The 11,981-nt window shown below is 40.0% G+C and overlaps 1 protein-coding gene across 1 annotated transcript in view; it reads left to right on the top strand.

Moving 5' to 3' along the window:
* Window positions 1-11,512: 11,512 nt before the first annotated feature.
* The window catches only part of ENTHD1 (ENTH domain containing 1), a 64,070-nt gene continuing 63,601 nt past the window's right edge, over window positions 11,513-11,981 (top strand). Inside the window, exon 1 of the mRNA XM_087813810.1 lies at window positions 11,513-11,861. Coding sequence (XP_087669936.1) covers window positions 11,513-11,861 — 349 coding nt within the window. The remainder of the gene's footprint in view (window positions 11,862-11,981) is intronic.

Here is an 11,981-nt window from a genome sequence, read left to right as displayed (position 1 = left end):
ATTCTTAACACTTGAAATTTAAATGCACTTAGATGACTATTTACATAGTGTTCTTTAATTGGTAATGGGTCCTTCTGTAAAAAGAGTCACTTTAAAATAATTTTATACATATGTTGTTTTATAAACAATACTGGCTTGTTAAAGCAGGATGTACTTAACACTAAATGTTCTTCCTAAAACCAAAAATAAGGGAAAAAAAGGGGGGGGCATTAAAGAGCTAAACAATCTATGATAAATGTAGTTGTATAGAACAAGAGTCTTTAACCTGAGGTTTCCCACTCTCGGATGATATAGCATGAGGAACATGTAATCTTTTCCATTGGATTTTCGGACCCTAAACATTTCCCCTCTTGGGGATGCTTATTTTCAGTAATGTGTAAATTAAGCAGCATATGTTTTACTAACAAGGCCTAATTTGGGGAATACAAATACAATATTTTAAAATTAGTAAAATCCTTGGTAGGTATATTCAGTCCTCATGTTCAGAAACAGGTGGGGCAAAGAGCATAGGGGAGTTGTCTTAAGACTCAATACCTAACCTAAAGACAGTTTTAGGGATATAGCGTTAACTGTTAATAGAAACAAAGATAGACAATACTCTTTCAAAATCTAGTTCAATGTAAAGTTTTCTTTTTGTAAAGGAACCCAAACTGGAATTCTTTATACAAATAACATACAGAAGTAGAAATGAGAGCAACGAGAGAAATCCTGGCTCAGAGTACTAGTGTTCATTCTTTGCTGCTCAGCCCGTCACCTCCACTCCCCAGTTTGAATGAAATGTTGACTATGGTGAAGTGAAATTCCACCTTTTTAATCCCAGGGCCTAAAGTCTCTCTATGAGATGGCTCAGAAGCCATTGAGTGGAGCTTTTGTCGAATGGGCTGGGTAAGGACCAAATCTCCTAGTCCACTTGTTAGATAGAAGTCAAGTCCTATCATCACAGGCATTGCTACAGCAAAAGATTTAGAGACCTTAGCTAATGGACCAAAATATTAAAAGCAATATTTGGAGAGCCCATGGGATTCATTTTAATTAGATATGACTCAGAGAGAGCATTCTGAAAATTATAAAACCGTTCAAGATGTCTGGAGTACGTGGACCAACGTATAATGACATACCTTTCAGGAGAGAATAGGTTGAGTCTTTATCTTGGCTTCGACACTGAGTTATTAGAATCCTCTTTTGCAAGAAGGAAGGTGAGTTCACATCCAAATTACTGCATTTCAGAGTACAGGTCCACCTTGTGCCGTCTTCCAACCACCACCCCGAAAAGAGGGTACAGGCTCACAGACCCATTAATAGAGCCCCCTCCTCCCTGCGTCTTACTCCCTCCTCCAAACTACCCCCGGCAGTCCTGCAGTCTGTAGGCAAACCACACAGGAACTAGCAGATACGGGGCTTTAGAGGGTTGGGCGTGAGCCCTAGATTATGTGGTTTTGTTTTCTTGCTGCCAGAGTTGAACGAAAATGCAGGAGGTTCACTGAAACATTTTTGCTTCTTTATGTTTGGTTTCAGTTTTAACAATTCCCTCCCCTGAACCATTATGTTCACATAAGAAAATTTCTAATCCCAGAGATCATCCATTGGCAAGCTGCTGCTGGTCTCAGGGAAAACTCTCATTTTCTCTTGGTATAGCCATGCATCCAGAGAAAAATGAAGAGTTCTCAGGGAAACTTACTTAATACCACTCTGGATCACTCACAATATTAAAATCCCAGGGAAAATGCTTTCTCAGTGCACTTAGCCCATAATATTAACAAAAAAAAGAGAGAAAAACTCTGAGCTAGGATGAGTCCCAACCTGTTTTGCCACGGTCAGACGTGAGCGAGGACTGGCTTTGACTTCTGGGGTTCACCTTCTCTTGAGTTGGTTGGACTAAAGGATTTCTGGGATTTTAAGATTATTTTTTCACTGACTTAAAGTTTCTGTCACCTTCAACCTTCTTAGTTCTTACCTTCAAATTTATAACTCATCCTCCTCTCTAAGTTCCTCCCTCCCATAACAAGTACAACTTGTGAAGGCCTCTTCCTCTCTTTTTTCTCTTGCTAGAAAATGGATTGCAACGTTGCATCTTTTGCACAAAATTAGACACGTTGCTACCTGCTAAGTGGCACCATTCAGAGTTGGGGACTGGACCCAAGATAAAGAGGACAATGTTGGCTCATAGGATGTTCCTAGCTTTAATCCCTTGAAGGTAAAAGGAAGGTATCATATATGACTCAATTTGGGGTTCTAAAATTTAAACGTATTTTATACTGTGAAATGGTATCGTTTTCTATCTCTTTGCCCCTTTATACCTAAATCTTGCTGAAGATTTACCCTTTTCTTTGGTTATGATTTTCACTTTTTAAAAATTGAAATAGAAAAGAAAAACCTGGTATAGAATCTGCAGAGCACCTTGGTCATAAGTAGGTAGGTGCTCAGTAAATATTTGTGGGACGAGTTAAAAGAAGTAATTTGCTACTCCTAACTCTTTAAAGAAGGACTTTCTTTTTAACAATGCTAGCTTGTTGAATTTCCTTAAACTAAAGTTGTGTCTGAACAGTGTCCCCATTATTTCCACATTGTAAAGATGGAAATTTCAAGATAACATGTTGCCGATTTTACTTTATTATTTTATTTTATATATATCTTTATTGATTTCAGAGAGAGGAAAGGAGAAGAGAGAGATAGAGACATCAATGATGACAGAGCCATTGATCGGCTGCCCCCTGCATGCCCCCAACTGGGGATCAAGCCCACAACCCGGGCATGTGCCCTGACCGGGAATTGAACCCCGATCGCCTGGATCCTAGGTAGACGCTCAACCGCTGAGCCACGCCCGGCCGGGCTGTTGCCGATTTTAAAACAATGACATCTCCAGGTTGGCCTCAGTGTTCTTTAGTGTTCATGGTTTAAGGACCTGGGTCATCATTCACTCAACAGCTCCAATGCCAGTTTTCAAACACTGAAATCCTCTGGCCATGGTCCTTATCCTGTCAGTGGTTAGACACTGAGTCCCTGAACTTCCATGCTGGGGGTGGGAAGGAGGAAAAGCTGAATAGTGCTCTGTAGGAAGTATCACGGTGTTTTCAACTTGTACCCTAATGAGGAAGTTACTTTTCCACAGGGTACTGCACCCCAGGGAGAACATGACCCCTCCCTTTATAATTATGGGGCAGAGTACAGAACAGAAACATCTCAAAGGGTAGTTATTTTGGTAGTAAGTGATGATTAGCAGATGTGTTCTAGAGCATATTGAGAGGAAAGGAAGGTCATTTATTGGTTTATTTCATAACAGCTCTGTAACTGAACAAGTGCAAAGGGAGAACCTAAGGATAGACTGTAATGTGAAAATGTGAGCATTTCAGTCCTCACTATCATGGACACTCAGAAAATATCCACAAAATTGGGGGATTTAGGAATATGCAAAATCTCAACTCATCTACAAAGGAGAAATTTTCTTTTAAAACCATACTTGTTAAAATTTTTCAGCAATTCCTTTTGAGGGAATCATCATTAATATCAGAACGTCTTGTACATAATTACATTTAATCTAATTTTATGGTAATATGTACTTCTCATTCAATAGTGTAGACCCAGACATTATCTTTTCATTCATTCAGTAAATAATGTTTAAATACCTACTCTCAGGCATGTTCTAGGTGTGGGAATGTATCAGTAAACAAAACATAGTCCCTGCCCTTCTAAATCTTACCTTCTGGCACAGGAAGAAACAATACGTATGTCAGATGGTTGTACTACCATGGAAAAACATAAAATGGGGCAAGAGTCATAGGGAGTGTGGCTGAGCTGGAGGGTTGTGATTTTACTGGGACATCAAAGGACATTTGAGCTAAGTCCAAAACAAAGTGAAGGAGCCAGCCTAATAGCTATCTGGACAGCTTTTGCAGGTATAGGGCCCAGCAGGTGCAAAGCCTCAAGGTGGGAGCAAGCCTGATGCAGTTGGTGAGGTAGAAAGCAGTCGGGATGGAGGACAGAGAGAGATGGGGCCAGAACACTTAGGGCCTTGCTAGCCATGGCAGGGTCTCTAGGTTTTACTCTAAGTGAGATGGGAGCCAACGGACGATTCTGAACTGGGTTATTATATGATTTGACTTGGGTTTTAAGTTTTAAAAGGATCACTCCCGTTGTTGTGTTGAGATTAGATTGTAAGAGAGCAAGAGTAGAAGCAGGGAGACCAGTTAGGAGGCTACTGCAATAGTCCTGGCAAGAGATGATGGCAACTTAGGACAGCTGGTGGGAAGTGAAGGTTGTGGGAAGAAACTGAATTCTGAATATACAGGGTGACCATAAAGTCTGGAAACATAGATATTATTTTACTGTGTATTAGAACGTGGCATTGATAAACCTTTTATTAACTACTGACCACATATTACCCAGACTAAATATGAAAGGTGAGCTGATGGATATGATGTGCGGTGAGACGAACAGAGGAGACAATGATGACTCCAAGGTCATGACCTGAGAAACCAGAAGCAAGAATGTGTCATTTACTGAGACAGGGGAGCAGGTCTAGAAGATAAGGAGTTTGGTTTTGGACATACTACATTTGAGATGTTTATGAGAAATACCAGTGGGGGCAGTCAGGAGAGGTTAGAGTTGATAATAAAACATTCTGAGAGTTGCTGAATGAGAAGGGTGTTTTAAGCTATGAGACTGGATAAAACCACCAAAAGAATAAATACAGAGAACAGACTCCTCTAAAGTAGAGAGGTCAGAGAAATGAGAAGAAACCAGCCAAAGAGATGAGAAGGAGCAGTGATGCCATTGAAACCAAAAGAAAACTTTACTTTTATAAAACTCTGAGTTCAGGAGATGGGGGAAACACACCGAGTTACTATTGTAAAATGATGTATTTGGTGAATGCTACAGTATTGCCACTAAATTATGGTGCCCCCAAATGGAGGAAAGCAGATAAAAAGGACTTCTTACACAATGTCACTTTAACAGAGTTAATTCCATTAAGTAGGTAACACTACACTTTGGCAGAGCCTAATCAGCTCTTTTAAACTCACCCAGAGACTCATTCTAAAAGAAGACAATGAATGGGTTTAAAAAGAAAAGATGGGATCTCTGACCTTCTCAAAATGCAACAGGTAGACTTATGATTGAGAATATCAATGGAGCTCAACATCAAGGACCAAAGATTAATCCTTAGGGTAGGGGAAAGGGCACAGAATTGGACGCAGCAGATTTATGTTCAAGTTCTAGCTAAATCACTTGCTAGTTGAATGCTACTTGAATAATTCTGGGCAATTCATGTAACCTTTTGTTCCTGCAAACTCTGTTCAAGTTCACCTACTCCAGGAAGCCTTACCTAACTTTGTAGATTTAGACAAATCTCCTTTTTACTCCCATATCACTTTATACTTGCCTTTATCATGGCAACTTATTATAATTGCTGATTTATTCCTGTCTCCTCTATAAGACTAATAGACTATAATTTCCTTGTATTCCCGAGGCTCAGCATATTGTTTGGGACACAGCAGGTGCTCAGTCATGTAGAATGAATGCATGTTCCCCAAACTCACTGCCTCATATGTAAAATGGGATAATTAATGCCTACTTTTCAGAGTTCCTTTGAAATTTACATAAGATATGCTTAGAAAAAAATCTTCACAAACAATAACTCAATATATAAAATACTTGTTTCCCCCCACCCTCCTGCATCATAGAATAACACCTTAGCATGGTATTCAAGGCCCTGAACAATCCCTCTCCAGGCCACATTTTCCATTTCCCTCTGGCTACTGCCCCACTACTCTATATTATAGCTGGTTTCGTAATATTTCAAGCAGACCAACTTCTTTCATATCTCCCATCATTTTATATTATACGTACCTATCAATATCAATAATGTGGACTGTTATAATAATAATTATAATTGTAGTAAGAACTAAAAACAACTTACTTTCATCTACTAAGCATTTTCCTACTCTAAGTCTTTTCCTGACATAGTCCATACAACCACCAACATGCTTTAAAACATAGGTTTGATTATATTTTGAATGCCTAATGGATACAACTGCCCAGTAAGTATGGACGAGGTCCTTCAGGATCTGACTCCTCTGCCACCTCCTCTCCCTCTGCTGTGCTAACAGCCTTTGCAACAGCCCTAGTAACTACAGTACTGGCACTTTTCCCAAGGTAATAAGCCCCCTCAGCTTTCCAGCTTTTCCACCTGATGGGTCCTTGGCCTCTAACGGCCTCCTCTACTCGGCTTATTCGTTCTTGAAGGTGCAAATCAAGATGTAAACTCCTCGGTGAAACCTGCCCTTATATACACCCTGGCAGAAATAGACGCTTGCTCCTCTCTTATTACGCCATACAGATCGTGTCACAATCTTCTGTGATGGCGTCTGTCACCTCCACTGCCACTAGCCTGCAAACTCACGGGCGCACTGGGTTGTGCTTCACGCCTGGGCCCTTAACTGCTCAGTGGGCTGCCTGGCACACAGTGGGTGTTCACTGAAGATCAGCTGAGTATTTCAGCGACTACCCGAGGCCATTCCCGGAGGCACTCCATCACTGCCCACCACACTGGCACTGCCCTTTTCATCTCGAGAGACGACTTTTACATTCTTTGTCCTCTGAGGTGGAAATCGGCGGCGGATGGCATTTCCAGTCAGCTAAAATTACACTAACACAAACTGTAAAATTTCTTCTTTGGAAGGAGAACTAGGGCAGCATCACAGCTCAACAGATTGTTAAATGAAGACATTTACCTTCGTTCCACTTGATACCCCCAAGCTGGGGTATTTTAACCCCTCGCATCCGTCTAGTCACTCGAGGCCTTCGGAGCCGCACGCACTAGACCTGGGAGGGCTGGCAAGCGCGAGGCCGGAAGTGAGGGGCCGGAAGTGAGAAAGCGGAAGTGGGCGGGGCGGGGCACTTGGGCCTGGTTGGAGGAGGTAGGGAGGCCTGGGGAGCAGAGGGCGTGAATTTGAGAGGGAAAAGGACCCGGCGCGGGAGCTGGACTTTCTCCCCAGGTAGACTCTCTTTGGGAGGGGGTGGTGGTGACGGAGGTCAGCCTGAAGGGGCCAGCGCAGCCCTGTGGCCCATGCTCGTGCCGGGCCGCCCTCCGAGTACCAGCGAGAGGGGTCGAGGCCCGCACAGTCTTCGTGCTGTGTGACGCCATCACATCACTCCCAGTTGCTAGAAGCTTCTCCGCTCCAAGTAAATTGTGTTGCTCTCAGAGGGCAGTCGCGGGAAGTCGATTCCCTCTCGGCCGCCACCCTTCGCGTTCAGAATTCTTTCCCACGCATCTCATTTCTTCACCTCAACCGTCCTCGCAGGGTGGCTATTAGTCCTTTTGCTGCAGATGGGGAACTGAGGCCGAGTGGAGCCGTAAGCCTTAATTAAGAAATGGCAGAGCAGGACCCCAGATCCACGCCTTTGGAATCCTAATTAAAGTAATGAGATGAGATGTGTGAATGTGAGAACATTGCGAGCACTCGATAAAGAGCAGCCAGTTACTCCTGAGGGTGGTGACTGTGTCGTGTGCCCCTGTTTCTCCATGTCCTAGCGTGGAGCCCGTCACATGGTAAACTCTGAAAAACTAATAATTGAGTTAGTTAATGAACACGGAGGAGGGGCTCAGACAAGCGGGTTTCTCTGCCCCTTGCAGTGTTCTTTCCCCGAAACAGTTACTTTTCCTAATGTCACGGTATTCTCTATAATCGTTCTACCGTAACAATCTTGGTCAGACCTTATTTCCTCCTGAGTTGAGCTCATGTCTACAGGCAGAACCTATACAAACACATGAGCTGTTTTCTCATTATTGCACTACCCTAAATCCATCTTTCTAGAGATACTTCTTGGCACTCAGCCTCTTAGATGCGGTGGTTGTTTACATCTTTGGAAACAGTCGGTTCAGCTCCTTAGTCCCCTATTCTCAATTCTAACACCCAAAAAGTTTTGAAAACCAGTTTCCCCCCAACTTATTTGGCAGCAAGACCTGAACTGAAACGAGCCATTTGTCTTAATTTATTCCATATATTTGCAGGTTTTTGTTGCAGTCATGTTAATGTGATTGTTCAGAGTGGCCCCACACCGTACTGTGGTTACCGTGTAATATATGGTATAGGCATGGGATTACCCTTCAAAAGTAAAAAAAAAAATTTTTTAATTGAAAAAAACTGAGTTTGAATTCCACAACTCATCTGGCCTCAAAGGATTCGGGTAAGAAATTGTGGACCAATAGTTTAATGTCACTTGATAACTTAAATGATTTCCCGTTATGATTCAGGTGGGAGGAAACAGCCTTTGGCAAAACATTGTGGAAGTGGATAAACCTAAAGAGAAAACAAAGATATCTTCTACTTCATCATCTGTGTATTATTGTAATTATTTAAGGGGAAAAGCTCCTTAATGATGTGTGCTTTAATGTAGGGATCATGTTTTATATTTCTTATGTCTCCCAAAAAGCTGTATAAATGGTAGGTATTCAAGAAGTATTTATTGATTGATTTGAAAATATTTGCTCAATACTCTAGAATTTTACTTGACAATTACAAGAGCTGGATTATATTTTTTAAATATCGTATTTATAATCCAAAGATGTAGAATTGAGGCAGGTTTATCTCAAAGCAGAATCATTCAACCGTTTGGCCACTCACCCAACACCTGTTTCTTCAGTACCTGCTATGTGCTACGTACCTTAGTCAATAGGATTACACTGGTAAATAAGATGGTCAGGGTCTCTGCTCTCAAGGGCCAGGCTGGTGCTGGAGAAAACCAAAGAGCAAATAACAAATATGTATGTACAGATCATGATAAGTCCATGAAGGAAATACACCAAGGGCTAAAAAGAGTTTGATGGGAAGACCTAAGTAGTTAGCAGGGTCAGTGAAGGCTTCTCAGAGGAGGTGACATAGTTTTGTGACATGGAATATCTTATTTCCCTCCATTTCTACATGTTATAGGGACTTGGGTAGCCACACTACCCAAATTCAAGTTTGAATATGGACCCTTTTGGGCACTAATTTTGTCTCATCAATGTGATAATGTCAAGTTTTTAATGGTATGAGTAAACAGTGTTTGCATGTAGTCAGGTGTCTAAAACACATAATAAACCAATGTATAATCTACAATACAATTAATTGAACGTCTTGTTAGTGTGAAAACATATCAATAGTAGGATCATGTCTTATATATTCTATATTCATGTCTCAAAGTACCATATATTAATAAATGATAATAATTCACTTATCCAGACTTTTTTCTTTTTGGTTTTTCTAATGGTTGGAAATGTATTTAATTTTGGTATGATGTCAACAACATCCATTTTAAACTTCTCTGTTGGATTGAGGGCTATTATTTAGATAGTTATCTGGGGCAGAAAATTCATTTAAGAAAACATTTTTTTTAAATTTAAAAATGCAGGTTAGAGAAAATAGGAAAACTAAAAATTAGGGTTTTGTCCTACCAAAATATAGATGGGTAGCTATCCAAAAAAGAAAAAAAAAAGGGTTTTAATTACTTGTTCTATTACAGAAGGTTATGATTTTAACAGTATGTTTTTTAAATAGACTTGTGAGGATCAGATCAATATTTGTTGCTCTAAGCCAATGTCACAGTGCATCTCTGCATTGAGTGAGCTTGGTAGAGGAGAAAAAAGGACAATAGAAAAAGAAAACCCTCATGATTGAAAATTTTAATAGCTTATTGATACACACTATAAATTGGGTTTTTGTTGCAGTAGTGATCAGCTAAAAATGCTTATATTTGAAGTGCAAATGAGAGAAAATCGGAAAAATTTAAAGACACCCAACTTTTTTTCTTTCTAGGGTTGATAATAGTCTCTTTCTGAGAAATCTTAATTAAACTGATACATTTTCTATCTTGCTTATTTGAGGATGTATTTTTACAAAAAACCCCACAAACATTAATTATCTCCTCTTATTTAAAAAAAAAAAAGACATAATAGGTCATTTAGGATGCTTCTGAAAATCTATGTCTTCCTTAAATACACACAGGAAGTAATCAAGCCTGAGTTGGCAATTGAGAAGGTCAAGGAAGAGAAACAAGACAAAGCTAAAAATAAACACATTTGTTATGGATTTTAACCATTTTCTTTTATATATATACAGTTTCTCTGGCAAAACCTGATTATCGATTGTGGAGGCTTCATTGGGTGTATATGCTCACAGGGGTTGAAATCAATTTGGTGTACACTATTTTAGTGGTCATCAGTGGTGAATCACTAGGGAAACTGCAAACCAACTGACCCACCTTAATGCAAAAGAATGAAAAAGAAGAAAAGGAATAGTTTCATATAAACTTGTGAATTGATCATTCACAAGCATCATTTAAAGTTCTGGGGCTGCGTACCCTGTTTAAGTTTTAATGTATTTTTGTGTCCACCTACATGGGCCTGCCTTTGTGTACTTGTTTCGAGATCTGAGAGAGACATGCCAGTCACTTCAAATTTTAGGAAAATTCTTAACACTGTTTGAATCATACTATTGACACTGTTTAGTTCTAAACTCAGACATCCTCTACTAAAGTTGAGTAGAGAAAGTAATTTAACCTTTCCTTGAACTTACTAGTCTTACCAGAACTAAATATTGATTTACAGTACCATGAGTCAGATGTGGAGTCCACAGAGGTGCAACTACTTGTCTTAATAGTTGGTGACCCTTCCCCCCTTTGAGTAATGGGAAAACAGCCCATATTTAGATCTGGCTTGTAGCTCTAAAAACAATATGACCATAGGGTTACTTGGTGATCCTAAGACTAAATTTTTAACATAATTCCTTTTAGAACTTAATATTTTTATACATGATAACAAATCTAAAGCATGATATGTCAAGCCCAGGTTCCATTTTCTTATACTAAGTTGTCAACTGTCCATGAGATGCTTTGTAATAATTTTATTTCTGTCCAAAGAGGATGAATGGTATTTTCTGCAGGAACCTTTAGAAAGACCACTTAGCCCGGCCGGGAGTGGCTCAGCGGTTGAGCATCCACCTAGGATCCAGGAGATCGGGGTTTGATTCCTGGTCAGGGCACGTGCCCGGGTTGCGGGCTAGGCAGCTGATCAATGACTCTCTCATCGTTGATGTTTCTGTCTCTCTCTCCCCCTCCTTTCCTCTCTCTGAAGTCGATAAAGATATATTTAATAAAAAAAAAAAACCACTTATATTTCTCTAAATTAAGTAAGCCAATCCCTTATGAGAGATTTTCCCATAATGACCCTAGGAATATTTACATGGTACCCCTAATTCTAGCTGATTCTAAAACTAAATTTAGTTTTAATTCTAAAACTAAAGCTAGATTTTTCAAACTGACTTGGTGTTCAGTAGATATTAAAACAATAATTAACTTACTTTTTTGTGTGTGCTTTCCTTTGCAGGAAATTGATGCCTTGTCAAGATGATGATTAATCATTTGTATTTGGGAACAGCAGAAACAGAGGCCAATTACCTATCAAGGGTTTTATAAACTGGTTACATAAACTCGTATTCCATTGCTCTCATCCCGTCTCACCTTCAAACTTGTCTTACCTATGGCATTCAGGAGGCAAGTGAAAAACTTCGTGAAAAACTACTCAGATGCTGAAATAAAAGTCAGGGAAGCAACTTCTAATGATCCTTGGGGTCCTTCTAGTTCTCTGATGTTAGCTATCAGTGACCTGACTTACAACGTGAATTCTCTCTCAGAGATTATGAATATGCTATGGCAGAGACTAAATGACCATGGGAAGAACTGGCGCCATGTGTATAAATCCCTTATGCTGATGGATTATCTCATCAAGAATGGATCTAAGAAAGTTATTCAGCTTTGCAGAGAGGGGTTCTGTAACCTTCAAATGCTGAAAGATTTTCAACACATAGATGAAGCTGGAAAAGACCAAGGTAACAGAAATTTATACAGTGTGCCAATAAAGAATAGGAGTTTGAGAAGGAATCATTTTAAACTAGAAGCTGGGGGAAAATTGTTCTTAAATATATTAGCTACCTTTCCTCTAGGACAGT

This window comes from Miniopterus natalensis, chromosome 2 (assembly GCF_054644295.1).
Source record: "Miniopterus natalensis isolate mMinNat1 chromosome 2, mMinNat1.hap1, whole genome shotgun sequence".
Classification (NCBI taxonomy): domain Eukaryota; kingdom Metazoa; phylum Chordata; class Mammalia; order Chiroptera; family Miniopteridae; genus Miniopterus; species Miniopterus natalensis.
Note: the sequence above shows the minus strand (reverse complement) of the source record. Positions and strands in the feature narration are given on the sequence as shown.